The sequence below is a fragment of the Drosophila rhopaloa genome, unplaced genomic scaffold, assembly GCF_018152115.1.
Source record: "Drosophila rhopaloa isolate 14029-0021.01 unplaced genomic scaffold, ASM1815211v1 contig_163, whole genome shotgun sequence".
Taxonomy (NCBI): Eukaryota; Metazoa; Arthropoda; class Insecta; order Diptera; family Drosophilidae; genus Drosophila; species Drosophila rhopaloa.
In genome coordinates, this window is record NW_025335043.1 from 13,926,730 (window position 1) to 13,943,848 (window position 17,119).

Below are 17,119 nucleotides of genomic sequence, written 5' to 3' on the forward strand. Positions count from 1 at the left end.
GGCTAACCGAAAATTGATTGATCGAAAAAGGTGCGCAACCCAAATAAGAACACCAAGCCGACATGAAAAAATAAATGAGAAAAATTATTTAAACCGATTTAGGTTGCGGTTGTAGCAGCTCAATATGTTGTGCGGTCAGGGGTAAAGTGGAGATAAAAAGGTGTACGCATTTCACCACACATGCGAAAATAACTACATTTTAAATGGTTTATAAACATTTTAAATATAGTACTTCAACGTACGTGGTTTTATAGAATATTGGTGCATATTCCCTGTTAGTGTAAATTACTTATAAAGGCGCCCAAAAAAGGACACCTAAAACCACTCCTATGTATTATAATATTGGTGGGGATCCAAAATTGAAATTTTAGAGAATTAATATACTATCTTTAAGCCTATTTTAAAGTGTCTTAACTCTTAAGACTTGCGATTTGATTCTCTAAAAATCTGCATTAAAATTTTTCAATTTAACGTTGATCAAAATTTTGTAACATTTTCATATTAGCTATTTCAACGATTATGACAGCATGTAAAAAGGTCACCCACAACTGGACTTCCGGAGTCCATAACTTTACCAAATTTTATTCGATTTGAAAGTGGCATACCTCTAAAGACTGGTGATTAGATTCTCAAAAAGACTGCATTCAAATTTTTCATTTTAACGTTGATCCAATTTTTGACCCATTTTCATGTCATTTATTTCCAAGTTTCCGATAAGTTGCTGGAAGGTGACCCACAACTGGACTTCCGGAGTCCATAACTTCACCAAATTTTATTCGATTTGAAAGTGGCATATCTCTTTAGACTCGTAATTTGATTCTCAAAAGAACTGCATTCAAAAATTTAATTTTAACGTTGACGCAATTTTTGACCCATTTTCATGTCATTTATTTCCATGTTTCCGATAAGTTGCTGAAAGGTGACCCACAACTGGACTTCCAGAATCCATAACTTCACCAAATTTTATTCGATTTGAAAGTGGCATATCTCTATAGACTCGTAATTGGATTCTCAAAAAATCTGCATTCAAATTTTTCATTTTAACGTTGATCCAATTTTTGACCCATTTTCATGTCATTTATTTTCAAGTTTCCGATAAGTTGCTGAAAGGTGAATTCCAGAATCCATAACTTCACCAAATTTTATTCGATTTGGAAGTGGCATATCTCTTTAGACTCGTAATTTGACTCTCAAAAAAACTGCATTCAAAATGTTCACTTTAACGTTGACCCAATTTTTGACTCATTTTCATGTCATTTATTTCCAAGTTTTCGATAAGTTGCTGACAGGTGACCCATAACTGGACTTCCGGAGTCCATAACTTTACCAAATTTTATTCGATTTGAAAGTGGCATATCTCTTTAGACTCGTAATTTGATTCTCAAAAAAACTGCATTCAAAATTTTCACTTTAACGTTGACCCAATTTTTGACTCATTTTCATGTCATTTATTTCTAAGTTTCCGATAAGTTGCTGATGGGTGACAACTGGACTTCCAGAGTCCATAACTTTATCAAATTTCATCAGATTTCGAAGCATGCATGGCATACCTCTAAAGACTTGTGATTTGGTTCTCTGATAAATTTTTGGAACCATTTTCATGTAGCTTATTTTTAAGGTCCCGATAACTTTTACGCTATGCATCGAAATCAAAGTACAGAATATTTAATTTTTTTAAGAGCTGCCATTGTATAAAAACTTCTCCTGGCCGATGTTCTCTTTCTTTCTTGTTTAAGGCTTACATAATGAACTGTAATCTAATTACGTATCCACTTTATCAGGATTACACCATGTTAAAAAAAAGTCGAAATGTGAAATGTAAGTATATACCAACTTTTAACACCTCCCAAAATTGTTCTTGTAAATAAAAAACAGTTATTAATTTATAAACTAATGTTTATTTAAATTTACGGCATTATTGATTCTATGTAATTTTATTAATTTTAAGAACATACAAATTATCTTTAACTTAGGATTGCTTTTTAATAAGAAGTTTAAATGATTCTTTGTGTAAAAGAACCCATAAGTAATGGTATACAATTTTCTAATTTGTCTAAAAATTTAAAGCTTTAAAGAAACATCACATGGTATTAGTGAAATCAATATTTATCTTTAGAATTGAAAACTTTCTCCTCGCGCTGCTGACTGAACGTTAGAGATGTTGGCAGCAGCTAGAGGTTACTTTTTCTCTTCCTTCGCTTGACATTTTCTGAGTCCTCCACGGCCAACTTAAATTCCTTGACCACCTCGGGAAGTGTTTCATCTGTTTCGTCCACCGTCCAAGTTTCCAAATGCGGCGGTCGGTGGTGCAATATGAACGGATTGATGATGGCGGCCACTCCGTGGGCATTGTTCAGGTGGACGTGGTGGGTGCCCTGCACCTCGTGGAGTTCAAAGTGAGGGTTGTTCTCCCGCAGAATGCCAATGACCTCGTCGCTCTGCTCGTCTATAAAGTTGGACTCGGAGCCCTTGATCACGCAGTAGGGCACATTCCGTATGGTCCTCGCCAATTCAGCGGCAAAAGGAGGACTCGTGTGGAACTCTGTGTAGTATTTGCAACGGCCATCGCGCGAAAAGAAGAACTTGGCCGGAAACTTGGTGGATCGGCTGATGTTGCGTTCCAGGATGTGACGACAGTTCTCCAGCTCCACCGAGTACTCCGAGCCCTTGTTAAGGACCTGCTCGAGTTCGGAGTAGGTATATGCCGGAGGCTCCTGTCGCTTGGCATTCGCGAATCGCTCGTCCTCCACCATATATCCCTCTATATTATTCCGCAGGTAGTCGATCTGCGAGGCGGGCTTCCTATAGCGGGTCTTCACTATATCTATACTGACCAGCAGGTCGGTGCGGTGAGGATATAGCGAGGCGAACACGAAGCACAACATGGCGCTCATCGAGTGAGCCATTAAGGACACCTTCTGCCATCCGTACTCCTCCATTATGCGCAGGATCACGCACAGGTAGTCCACAAAATGGTAGGCGATCCCCTCCGGCAGCTTCGAGGAGTACCCGTGTCCGGGCAGGTCGATGCACAGCACTCCCAGGTGCTTCGGCAATAGTGGCAGCAATTTGTCCCACGTGCCCAGGTTGTCCAGCCATCCATGAAGCGCCAGGATGGGTCGCACCTGCCGGTTGCCGTACCACCTGCCCACCACGTAGCCCCACGGCATGTCGATGCGCACATCCATGGGCTCCTGAAATGCACAGAGAGGATTTTTTAAATCAATATATTACAATTAGCTCTATTAAATTACCTCTTCTTATTAAAAATAAACTACTAACCGAAACATGTACAAATTTAAATTTATTTAGAATTCATATAAGATATTCTTAACAATGGAATTTAGTCAATATTTACAAAAAATAATATAACTATACAACTTCTAAAACACATTCTTGAATACAATATTTTTTATTCATCATTACAACTACCAATAAGTTTTTATTCGTATCACATTAATATTTGAAAATTATTATTAACTTTCCAATATTCAACGGAACATGTATATTTTTCTTAGTGTAGAAAAATAACGAGAAAGCGTTGCAGGAATGTGAAAAAGTTGGTTTCTAGGGAAGGGCGCAAAGGAGCGAGGGTTTGTCCTGCTTGTTAGCTGTTAATTGCCAGTGGGTAACTTTCTAGCTGCTTTCGGCCTGCTGTCAACCAAGTTGGCTTAGTTGGGTTTTCGGGTTAGCGGAGGCTGGACATTCGCCATGGCATTTCCCAATGTCCATTTTGGGCACTTCCAATGCGTTTACGATACCCTAAGCTCAATGCGGAACTTTCAACGTGTGAAATGGTTGAAACATACTTAAATATGAAAATCTGTGAATTTTAAATTCAATTGATAATTTTAATAAACAAAATAAGTGACACGAAAAACTAAGCAATTCAGAAAAATTTGATATAAATGTAGCAAGATAAGAAAGTCCTTTGCAAATGCAATGCAAAGTGCATCCTTCAGTTTGCATTGGAGACCCGTGTCACATGACCATATCATTTATCTCCGCCGATGCGTCCTGGTGCGTGTTACCCCATCCTCGAACGATTTGATCAATTGGTTCTGGCGAAAAAGTTGAAGTGGTTGACAACTGAGCGAGTTTTTCGGGCCGGGACCAGGTGTCAATTGATGGACAGGAGGCCCCGCAGTGCCACAAGCTGCCCGGGCAACAATTTATCATCTAGTTTTTTCCTTTGTTTCGGCTCCAATCGATAAGCGATTGTGTATCCTCTGCAATTGACTGATGCTGCACATGCAAACTCCCAAAAGTTCCAACAAATGGATTTTCGTAGTTTGCCACCGCAGGAAAAACTTTGCCAACTCTCGGTTTACTACAGTCGCTCAACTTGAAAATTAGCGCCGAGCACTATCGAGTGTAACGACACTTTTTGGATGAACGGATTTATAAAGGGGGAGGCGGAGATAGAATGGAAAACTTTTACAACACCCTGCCGACAGTTTGATGAACTCCTAATGAGCTCGATAATCGAAGAATACCAAATTTAAACCCATTAGAGCACAGTGAAAAAAAAAATGGTTTTGGTATCTGCAGTTTTCAATTTAAAGTCAATTTTTATGTGTTTGTGGAAGGGATACAAATTTCTATAGCCAATCTTACCACCATTAAATATATATTAAATATATTAATCGGTCGGATGGCAAACCAAACTCAACAGCAACATTGTATTACAAAATTGTATTAAGAAGCAATTGTATTAAAAAACCATCAGCTTCAAAATTTATTTTTTTGTTAACACAATTTTTCACTTTGATTAAATTCAATTTAATGAGTTTATGAGTTTTTTTATGTTTCTCAAATAGTTTAAATCATCACAATAAAATATATAAAGTTACTGTCAAAACACTTTTAACTTGAATACATATTTACATGATAAGATCCATATATTCACAACACGAGGCCACTATCAACACTATTTTTCTGGGGAATTTTGATTGGTTTATGCCAAAGTTTTTGTTACCAAAACCACTTAACTAACTCAGCATTTCACCGGTAGCTGATGGCTCCAAGTAGGCATTGACTTTGATTCCGCAATTACGGGAATCTTATCAGTTCGAAGAGTCCAACGCGATAAGAATGCAATTCCGTTCAAAGGTAAAAAAAATACAAAGGCAAAGGGGCATCAAAAACCCGTTTAATCGGTAGATTTTCATGTGAACCCATTTTAGCCCGATAACGGGGTCGTATAATGTCTAATAACTGTTTATGGTAGACATCCCCCCTCCCCCACCGAATATGTTGACTCCATATAATTACCTGTTCATGTTGTTCGATGTGCTCGCCTTCAGATGTCGATGTCATTTTCGTCGGCTATTTGTCCGTAGTAAATGACACTATCTAACAACTAAATCCGACACACACGTGTCGGAAAATATATGTGGAGGTGTTTAGGAAAACTTTTCTATTTTTATATAAAATAACTAAATTAGTAAAATACTAGAGAGAACAACCGAAGAGAAGTGCCCGCCAGCAGGGCGTAAACAAAACTAAATCGTGTTTCGCCAGAGAAGCCGATTAAATCCTAAGCGAGACTGAACTTTAATCAGCGGGTGTTACAAAACCAACAAAATTGGGAGAGGGTATAAAGTTAAGAGAATTAATTCACTGGCAATAAAGAGCCTATATAGACGATATATTCTACAGAGAGCGAACTTAAACAGATCGAGGGAGAGCTTTTTGGGGTTGACTTTATGCTTAGTCATATTTTGGTTGCGATATAGAAAGAGAGTGGGTGAGAGGAAAACAGCTTTTTAGTGTTCCGATAGCATGTGTTAATAAAAAGAATAACCCTTTTAAACAAACAAAAAAAACTTTCGGGTCAAAGGTAAAAAACTCAATTCACTTGAATTTTATTTTAATTTCAATCAATACTTAAAAATACTTTATTTCGCACTTATTTAATTGAGAAAACATTTTCTGACCCAAATAGATAGGAAATATCCCATTAACATATATTAAAAGGAAAAGTAAATTTAACAATTACCTTTAAATATTTAATTATTTAATTTATATTTTAAGCGCACTTATCCTGTCAGTAAATTTTGAAGATATTCATATGCACTATAAAACTTTTTATAAAAAAAAACCCAATCTCTGAATGACACCCCAATTAAATCAAATTATTGCATTTCAAACCAACATATGTTAATGGAAAACATTGAAATTACAATGCTCCTATCACGGTGACAACACAAAATAATGTATTCAACCATACAAAATCGCATATTTACCCAGATAAATATAAATATTTATAGATTTCATTCCCCAAAAGTGACCATCAAATAATTGATGCATGCATGGCAAACCTCATAATACCAAACCAGAAAATAAAATACACTTTAGAATATTGCATTTTGATAAAACTCCAAAGATATGTAGCTAGAAAAAATGTTACATTTTTATGTTTTGTTATTAATTTTTATGAGACTTGCAAAAACAATCACATTTTGCTATAAAATGGAAATGAATTCGTTTTGTGTGTTCTTTATATCATTTTTTATGCAGCCTGCAATCGGTTCAAAAATTAATAAACGAGCAAATCAATAAATATTTATTTAGCTCTCATGGGAAACAGATAAAAAATGGCACTGGGTCAACAGACAGAACATATTCAAAAAACCATCGGCCGCTTTCGACAACAGCTTACACAATAAATGTGTTTAGTTTTTCGCTAAATGGAAACCATTTGAAAAATCCTATTGCAGTCGCCTGGGGCTGTGGTCCAAATCATAAATCTTCATGGAGTGCAAATTGAATGTGTTTCTGCGAGGGGCCAGTGGACGGCATTTTCACCCAACGCCATAAATAACGAATTGAAATCATAAATCTGGCGGTGAAAAGTGCGCAGAAGTTTTTTTTAATTTCCAATGCAATTAAAATGGCCAGGATTAAAAGGCCAGGATTGAGGATCCAGGATCAGAGGCCAGTTAAAATGGTCAAGAAAGGAAAAGCCGCAGCGGCATTTAATCAAATGCATCTGGTGCTGGCCAAGTGGCGGAATCCCGAATCCTGTTAGCACCTTTTCGACCTGTTCGGCATTTCGTTGCTGGCAGCGAAATTAAATTACGCTGCTTGCTGGCTGGGTTGTAGTTCACCTGCCTCCCCATTCCGCCCCCCTCAGTGTGCCACTAATGACATTCAAATGACATTGCCGGATACAGCCGCCCAGTCAACCGAACTTGGCTAATGACTGGTCGATATGGTAGACGTATTGTGACATGACCACATGTACATGTGGTTTCGAAATTAAACTAAATCCAAAGCCTGACAAGTTTAACAAGAAAATATAAATGGTATTTTGGATGGAATTTAAGCTAAGTATTTATAAAATTTTAAGGTATCCAATCCCCAAGAAACATCTTTAAGAGGTTATCTTTAAAAAAAAAGAGTTACCAAAAATGTTTCAACCTTATAACATTTAACTTCAGATATAGACATTAATAGGTTCGCTAATGTTTTTATTATTATACGTATTTATTTTCTCCTAATTTATTGCTGTGAGTCTTCAAATTTTCAACTTTTATATTTACATATTTTTACAATCTGATTAGTTCAAATTAAATCCCCAATAAAACTATAAAATGGATTCGTAATGTCATTACTGTTTGTATGAATAATTTCTTCTAAATTGGTATTTGTTTTTTTTTTATAGAATCAAAATGAAATATTTTTTCTGCACAAATTAAAATATTCCTGATTTATGTAAATAAACTGTCCAGTTATAATGAAATCCCAAATCAGGTCGTCTTCGGCTGAGCGGAATGAAAGGTGCGGTGACAGCGTTCGTTACAGAATCATTTGCACGCCTCGCTTGGCCACAGATTTCCACTTGGTATTTTCTGGATTCATGCCAAAGTAAAGGCGTTGACGCGCTGCCTGCCACGCCCATTAGCGACGTGTTTCGCCCTAATATTGTTGCTAGGTGCAAAATGCAAAGTAATGGCTCTGAATATGCCTGCCAAGGAGGCCAACGAAGCAGGCAAAGGTATCCTGTCGAAATGGGATATACCCTTTAATTGGATTGGCTATTTACTGAATATGTAAATGTACCTACTGCAGACTTACCTGCCTTTAGTTACTAGTTAGATCTATAGAATATCTCCTCAATTAGTGCAGATTTAATCCTACTAATTGGCTGTAAATAGAGAATATAAACGTCGTTCACTGGCAGCTCATCTGCCATCCTGCTTTCTGAGCTCCTGTTTTCTGGTCTGGCCTTTTGTCTGGCACTCAAGTGAAAAGCTTTTGTCGGCGCATGGAAATTTGACGGAAATTGTTTGGTCTGATGGATGCAGATGCAGATTCACCTCGTTCCGTCCCTCGTCCTCCGACTCCTGATCCTGATCCTGATGCTGCTCCTTCTGCTAGTTTTGTTGCTGTGTACCTTTGGCTAATGGTCTCATTTCTCCCCACTCCTCCCCGTTGGTTGTGTCAATCCTTCAGCTAAGTAAGCAGACAGTTTTTAGCATTATGGTCAGTTGAAAGGCCATAAACTAGCCTGTTCTGCAGAGTGTTGTCTAACCGAATGAAAATGCCAGTTTCAATAGAATTTAAACTTGATTCTTGCCGTCGAGAAGGAAGCAAGGATTACGTCAAGCGAAATAAATGCAAATCGCATTAGAATAAATTTGGCTGGCAGCGTGAATGCGACTGCAGCATAATGTCCTTAAATTGGCCATCCAGACGAGGCTCCTCGAGCAGCAAACTTTGGCGACAGGTAGCAGAGATAGTGAAAGAAAAATGTAACACTTAGGAAAATCTCTTAAAAATAGCATTCTTCCCTTTAAGAAACTTTAAATTAAAATTCATTTTTTAAAGGTTTTAAATAATACTTTATACACACACTTTTAATATTACTTTAAATATTTCGTTTTCAAATTGCTAGTTCCTACGGCTTAAATGGTAAGTATGTTGTACCTCCCAGTTCTTCAAAATCTTCCTTTATTTTAAATGTCCAAATGCTTTTGAATTGGCTACTTTAATATCATTAATTTGTTTTAGTGTAAAAACTCCGCGACTAGCATCATTAGGTTGAAAGGGCAGGAACCTCGCCGTTGATGCCCCAACACAATCAAAAGCAAGTTGAACTTTTTAATGCATAATTTATTGTGGACTGACTTGGCCCCGGTTAACTGAGAAACTGAGAAACAGCCAAAGGGCACAGGTTGAAGCCACAGTTTTTATACCCTTGCAGAGGGTATTATAATTTTGGTCAAAAGTGTGCAACGCAGTGAAGGAGACATCTCCGACCCTATAAAGTATATATATTCTTGATCAGGATCACCTCCTGAGTTGATATAGCCATGTCCGTCTGTCCGTCTGTCCGTCTGTCTGTCCGTCTGTCTGTTTCTACGCGAACTAGTCTCTCAGTTTTAAAGCTATCGAATTGAAACTTTGCACACACCCTTCTTTCCTTTGCACGCAGTATATAAGTCGGAACGGCCGGGATCGGCCGACTATATCCTATAGCTGCCATATAACTGATTGATCGGAAATGCTATAACTTTGGTGTTTGTAAAGTTAGGAAGCTGGGATTTTCTATGGGTTTTATATTTGGTTATTCAATCCGACCTACCAAATTTCATAAGGATCGGCCGACTATATCCTATAGCTGCCATTTAACTGAACGATTGGAAATACCATAACTTTGGTGTTTGTAAGGTTAGGAAGCTGGGATTTTCTATGCGTGTTATATTTGGCCAATCAATCCGACCTACCAAACTTCATAAGGATCGGCCGACTATATCCTATAGCTGCCATATAACTGATTGATCGGAAATGCCATAACTTTGGTGTTTGTAAAGTTAGGAAGTTGGGACTTTTTATGAGTATTAAGAATGCATCATATAAATAATTTTGGAGAATATAATGTACATAATATTCTGCAAGGGTATATCAACTTCGGCTCCGCCCGAAGTTAGCTTTCCTTTCTTGTTGTTGATTTCATTTGGTATTTTTTATGCGCATCGCGAAAAATCATTTAGAACAATGGTCGGGATGCAGATCTGTGGCGCAACATAAATATTTATGAATCGTCTGGCCAGGCACGTTCCATGGCAGGCACCTCATGTAGAACACCGGCGAATGGCCAGCGATTTATTGGGCTCCTTCCGAACCAAGCTCATCTCCAATGCCAGCACATGCGCCACATATAAATATTGGGGCGAAATATTTATTTTCAATTGATTGCTGGTGTATTCCGGTGGCATAAGGAAAATGAATTATATGGCTAAATGCGGTAAAGATGAGGCGTTTGTAAATTTATGTTGGCTAATAAATAAAGCCTAAGATTTGTATATAAAATATGTAATAGTTTGGACTAATCTGAGGGATATATGAAAACGTATTCAACTTTAGCATAAACTGTGTTACAATGTTTACTTTAACGGTCAAGCAATTTAATTAAAAAAATTTGTAAAGATAGTTTCGTTAACCAAATCATATCGCCATCGTCTGCAACTGTCATACCACTTTGGTCTCCCTTCTGCAAAAACTTTTCAGATTTGTTTGCGTGTTGCGCTGGAGCAAAGTGAAATTGCAAAACCAAATCGCCCGATTCAAGTCACAACTATCAATTAAACTAATTAGGTTGATTTCCCAGCAGAGTTGCGCAACCGAGGGACACGCCCAAAACTTTCGCCTTGGCTTCGCCGGCTTCCTTTTTCGGTTGCGGCTACGATGGAAAATTCAATCAGCGCGTGCAGAAAAACGCAATCAAATGATTAAGTCAACAAATGAAGGCAAATTGCTGGGGCCGCGCAGCCGTTGCTGGACTTTTGGGATGCACTGTGTGAGCGGAAAAAACGAAGCCAGAAAGCAAAAAGTCGCCGCGGCCAATGAGGTTGTTTCCACCGAGGTCTTCCTTAAAACTTTGGCCAAACTTCTCCTCGGGGGATTCCCCTATCTTTTTCGTACTTTTTTTTGTGACAGAAACAAACCGCATTTTAAACAGGTGAAAAAGCGCAAAAAATAAAAGTTTTAGTTTTCCTAATGAGTGCGGTACTTGGGCTATTGATTAAATAGAGACGGCTGCCAGCTTTTTCGCCTGCATCCTTTTCCTGCTGGCCAACATATTTTAGCCATCTTTATGTCCTTGCCTGCTTTCTGGTCCACATTCAAATTCAATTGACTGGGCGTGGCACGTGCTATCTAGTACATACTATATATCTATACCTACGAGTGAGTGTGTGGCCGCCTCCTTCGAGCATATTTATTCCCCTTTTTTGGTGCGATTGCCTGGCAGGAAATTTATTTATATTCAATTTGCGAATTTATGCCACTTTTTTTGCCGAGGAAGACGGCGACAATGCCGGGGGAAATTCAGTTTGCCGCTGATGCATCAATGGGCCAGAATGCAGGCAATGTGAGGAGTGCACTAGACGAAAATGTTGCCGGGATTCGGGAGTTGGGATTCAGGAAAGCACTCGATGGGCTTAAGCCAAGCTCAGCTCATAAGTGCTCTTGAGCAGAAGATTATTGAAAAATAAAATAAATGTGATAGGGCTAGAGTGATGCTTATATAATATTCAAAGACGGAAAGATGAATAGTAATTCACTTTTGAAATAATCCAGTTGAAGGGTTTAATGTAGAACTTATTGGCTTGGTTTTTAAAATGATGCTGTCTTAAAAAGAATTATTATTCATGCCAATAAAAAACAAGAAAGGAAAGCTAACTTCGGACGGAGCCGAAGTTGATATACCCTTGCAGAATATTCTGTAAATTATATTCTTCAAAATTATTCATATGATGTATTCTTAATACTCATAAAATGTCCCAACTTCCTAACTTTAAAAACACCAAAGTTATGGCATTTCCAATCGTTCAGTAATATGGCAGCTATAGGATATAGTCGGCCGATCCTTATGAAATTTGGTAGGTCGGATTGATTGGCCAAATATAAAACCTGTAGAAAGTCTTAACTTTCTAACTTAACAAACACCAAAGTTATGGCATTTCCAATCGTTCAGTTATATGGCAGCTATAGGATATAGTCGGCCGATCCTTATGAAATTTGGTAGGTCGGATTGATTGGCCAAATATAAAACCCATAGAAAATCCCAACTTTCTAACATTACAAACACCAAAGTTATGGCATTTCCGATCAATCAGTTATATGGCGGCTATAGGATATAGTCGTCCGATCCTTATGAAATTTGGTAGGTCGGATTAATTGGCCAAACATAAAACTTATAGAAAATCCCAACTTCCTAACTTTAAAAACACCAACGTTATGGCTTTTCCGATCGTTCAGTTATATGGCAGCTATATGATATAGTCGCCCGATCCGGCTCGTTCCGACTTATATACTACCTGCAATAGAAAGACAACTTTTGGGAAAGTTTCAAGCAGATAGCTTTAAAACTGAGGGACTAGTTTGCGTAGAAACGGACGGACGGACGGACAGACGGACGGACAGACGGACAGACGGACAGACGGACAGACGGACAGACGGACATGGCTATATCAACTCAGGAGGTGATCCTGATCAAGAATATATATACTTTATAGGGTCGGAAATGTCTCCTTCACTGCGTTGCAAACTTTTGACTGAAATTATAATACCCTCTGCAAGGGTATAAAAAGGAAAAGCATAAATAAACTTATTGAAATGCCATAGGAATACTTTTGTTGGCTGATTTATAAACTTAATACAATTTGAAGAAATTATTAAAGGAAATTAAAATTTGTTTTTTTCACGACCAATAAGAACACTATATATTGTCCTATAATAATTTATAAAATATACAAAAACTTATGGAACTTAAAATTAAATACAATTCTAATTCTAGGATTTTAAAGAGCTCAGTCAAGATATTTCCAAAAATGTACTTTATGATTTTGGGACTCCATTTTGGCTCAACATTTCTCCCTGTGCCTGAGAAAACCTTTGTTGGCAACTTGCTGAGACTTGCCGTTCTGTGGAAGGAAACTTAATGCTGTATTTACGGCCACTGATGCATTTACTACTGCAGATAGACCGTCTGTTGCTGCTGCCTGTCGATAAGGTCGATTTCGAGTGGGTACATTTTCCGCAAAATCATAAACACATTTGGCCGCTGCTCTCGTTCCGGCTGATTACCTAATCTGAAGGACTAGGTTTGCATACTGGGTACCATTACCTGGTAACTCCCAGAGGTACAGTCTTAACCCAAGGAAAACCAGCGGTACCTAGGGATCTACCTACCTATATTGCTTAGGTAGAGGATACATTTGTATATATAGTCTTAAATGGACAAATATCCTTCATTCCGTCGATGTCCTTCCACAGCGATAGTCAGCCCTAAATCGAAGTCCGGTGAGAGCGTGTGAGTTGTTTGTGTCTGTGATAGTTAGACCCAGTGCCAAGTGCTCAGGATGTTATTCCTAGCGCCGCGCAAACATCTGTTTGCCACCAACCTAATCCTCCTGCTGATCATCTACGTGATGCGCAAGTGCCTCCAGCTCTTCTGCATCATCGAGAACCGAGCCGTCCACTCGGAGGAGGACGAGAAGGACCAGTTGCCGGCCAGGGAGATCATCCACAGGCGTCGTGGCGGCTTCAAAATCATCCCGGCTGCCATCCACGAGAGTATGCACGGCTTTGGTTATGGTGAGGGTCACTACCAGATCTTCGTGGAGAAGAAGGAGCGCAACCTGCCCACCAAATCACGCCTCAACGCGGCCACAGCCGAAGTCAAGCTGAATCCCAATTAGTTGGTCTTTTGCGACCAAAAGAAAACACTGACATCTCAGCATGTCAAAGACAATGAGCCAATTGAGCCAGCAAAAAAACCCCATTACCCCACATATCCCCATACATCCATGTCTTCTTCAATAGTCTTTAAATAATTATAAAATGCACTAAGCATATACTTATTTCTTTAAACACAACAAAGCGGATTCTTGGCCATTAATAAAAAACACAAAAAATAGTAGTCGATACTTTGGGGATTGAGTCTAAGATTTTGTACTTAGAATTCAAATGGGCTAGAAAATGGAAATTATATTTTTTCTAACCAATTGCCAACTATGTCTTGTTTTACCAAATTCAGTTGAGGTCGAACCGAGTAGCAAACTTATGAAAAATTGCTTTCCAAACTTTGAGAAATTTTAATCTGAAACTATTCCGAAATTTTATGAATCTTTGGGCCCCAAGCGTTTGTAAAACCAATCGAAGGACAAATCTTTTAAAATATATATCGGTTTTATTTTTAAATTTATCAAGTGCTAGTTGTTGAATTTATGAATTTTGAATTAAAATTATTCAAGTTATGCCTGTTTTCATAAATATTATTTCTAAACAAATCATAAACAATCTTCAATCAATTTATATTGACACCTACGTCAAATGCTTCTTTACGCATTTTTCGCCAAACAACAAAACATAAAAAAATATTTTCTTTATCGACGCTTTGATTGATTGTTCCAATGTTGTAGGCCGTGACCATATTGGATGATCTGCAACATTTCTGCTCAGTTAGATTTCGACTTGGACTTGGATTTCTCGGCAGGCTGAAACACGGATTTCATGGCACTTGAAAAATTATCTCCAGCGGAGGAGGCGGCACGCTGATCGCGTGGGTGTTGCAGCAACATTAAATGGCGCCAAATTTATCACAAAGTAGAAGGGCTCACTTGTGGCAGAGGAAATCAGGGAAGGATTGGGGAAGACAGAATGTGAAGATGGGCCTGGGTGCCAAAGCAGCGACAACAACAATGTCTGGCAATATGTTCAAGTAATTTGCAAATACTCTTGCCAAAAAATAACATGTATTGGGTACATTGCTTATTATATATTGAAATTAATTTGTTTGAAAATTTAAATTGCAATAAATACGATTTACCAACTCGGATATTTAAGCAATGCAATTAAATTGAATTGAATTTATTTTCATATTAAATATTTCCCACTCAATCTTTTAATTTTAGTGCCTATTAATTAATTTTAACAAAAAAATCATTTTGGGATTTTAATTGATTTTTATTTATCAAATATACAATGTCTACAAATTGTTTATAATTTATTCGTAATCATATAATAGTTTATTCCAAAAAAAAAACTATTTAATTTAATCAAGTTTGTCAATAGTGCTGTTAAAAAGTATTATTTAGTTAGAAGATTTGTATTACTATTTGTGCAGTATTAACTCAATCCATAAACTTATACAGGGCTTCTAATCCTTTTCCTTTGTTAGGGCATTTCCAGGTCGCAGTTAATGCTAGCCCACTTCCATTGTTCGGCATTGGCCAAGTTAACGAAGACGGGATGGCAGGAGCAGGACTCGACTGGAGCGCAGCAATTGTTAGCAAATCTATCATCATCCTCTGCTTAAGCACGTGTCTGTAATGCGTGTGTATGTGTGTGACTGTCTCTTTCTGCTTTATATCCCTGTCTCATTCTGCCGTTTATCCCTGTCTCGTTCCGCCCTTTATCCCTGTCTCTCTGGCTGCTAAGCTGGTAAAAGAAGACGAGGCAATGTGTGAGTGTGCAACATTCTCCGCATTGCATTATAAATGAAGGGAAATTTTTAGTAGTAAGCTGCATCATCAGCCCTCGAGCTGCATATAAATTACCCCGCCAAATAAAGCACCCCCACTCACAAACGTTTATTCCTTCATTATGGCTCGTGATTGTTATTGCTGTAATTCTAATTCCATAACTATGCGGCTGTCGGCATTATCCATACGCCATGTGGTATCGCACATACGCCCCGTGGAACGTGCGCCTGTCGCCAGCTGTTGATGTGTAAAAATAAAATGTCAGTCGGATAAGCGTCCACATCCTGGCCATAATGAGGTAGCTCCATCTAACCCATAGATACCGCTGGACTTTTCCTCTTACCACCCCCTCAACCCCCTGCATGCTCTAGTTTTTTTGTGCTTCTGCCCGCATAAAACGTTAAGCTCTCATGTAAATCATGTCGCTATTGTTACTCTCGTAGTTTTGTTCGCTGCTGGACTCATTATAATTAACAATTTATAAAGCGTTAATCCACACACACTTACACCAAAACTCTCGTCGGTTTAGAAACACAAAATTAGCTTTTATACACTAAAAATTTGTTCTTTCTTATAATCATATTATGTGCTAAAAGTGAGAGAATCATGAATTAGGACCAAAGGAAAGTCTTTCTAGACCATAAGATTATATTCAAACTCCGTTTTTAAAAACTAATTTTATAACTTAAATTTAGTTTCAATAACTATGAATAAATATTTATAAATAAATATATAAAATAATAATATTAAAATAATATTATATAATTTATAAATTATAACTTAGGGTATATAGATTCCTTGAGTATTTTTCGGAGTGTATAATATCCATTGACGGTAATTTGCCAAGGCAGCCAAAAGAGCATGTTCAGCAACAGCTCCAGCAAAATCCAGGCAAACAAACAAGTCAGGGGCATGGGTTCCAAGGGGGGTTGAGTGATGAGTGTGAGTAAGCAGCTTTCATTGCTGAAATCCCCTCGTTTCCTGCCCTCCATCCACGATCCCCCCCTTCCCCCTGCCGCCTTACTGCTCCACTGGCACGTCGCGCGCATTAAGAAGATGAGCTGCATTTTTCATGCATGTGAAGTTGAGATTGCAGCTGGTTCTCCTTGCTCCTCCTCGCCGCGAGATGCTCATTTCATTTTGGCCTGGCTTTTAGCTGCTCCTCGGCATCTCCCAATGCGGCTTCATCCGCATCCTTGCTGAGCTCCTTCGGCAACAGCCCCATCATCCCGCTCATCAGCGTCATTTGTATTAATTGCCCAAGCGTTTTGCTCTGCGCAATGATACCGAAAATGGGGGACTCTATTGTCGTCGCGCTTTCTGCAGTTTCCTTTGTTTTATTTCGGGCTTTCTTAAATGTATCCACGTGGCTGTTTGTTGGCTTTTCCAGAAATGAGATCTCTGACAAATTAAAATCGGAAGCATGACTTTTAATGGTCAAACGAAAACTATCAGAATATTTTGAAAGGCATTGTTTGTATTATTGATTTGTATATTTAAGCTTCAATTAAATATACATACAAGCAAACAAACATGCAATTAATTTTTAAGCTAAATTAAAATCACTTTTAATTTTCCAAACAACTTTAAACTCCCTTTAAAATTGCTGACCAGTTACTAGC

General features: G+C 38.1%; 2 protein-coding genes across 2 annotated transcripts; one reads left to right on the forward strand and one right to left on the reverse strand.

Annotated features, from left to right (window-relative positions):
• Window positions 1–1,878: 1,878 nt before the first annotated feature.
• LOC108041493 (probable serine hydrolase) lies at window positions 1,879–5,484 on the reverse strand. Its single transcript, XM_017119423.2, has 2 exons — window positions 5,275–5,484; window positions 1,879–3,194 (listed from the first exon to the last, which is right to left on the reverse strand). Exons 1-2 carry the CDS (start codon window positions 5,317–5,319, stop codon window positions 2,172–2,174), a joined length of 1,068 nt encoding a protein of 355 aa, XP_016974912.2. The 5' UTR covers window positions 5,320–5,484; the 3' UTR covers window positions 1,879–2,171.
• A 7,766-nt stretch (window positions 5,485–13,250) lies between these two features.
• On the forward strand, window positions 13,251–13,933 carry LOC108047360. Its single transcript, XM_017127506.2, has one exon. The coding sequence runs from the start codon at window positions 13,374–13,376 to the stop codon at window positions 13,710–13,712; it is 339 nt and encodes a 112-aa protein (XP_016982995.1). The 5' UTR covers window positions 13,251–13,373; the 3' UTR covers window positions 13,713–13,933.
• The last annotated feature ends 3,186 nt before the right edge of the window (window positions 13,934–17,119 follow it).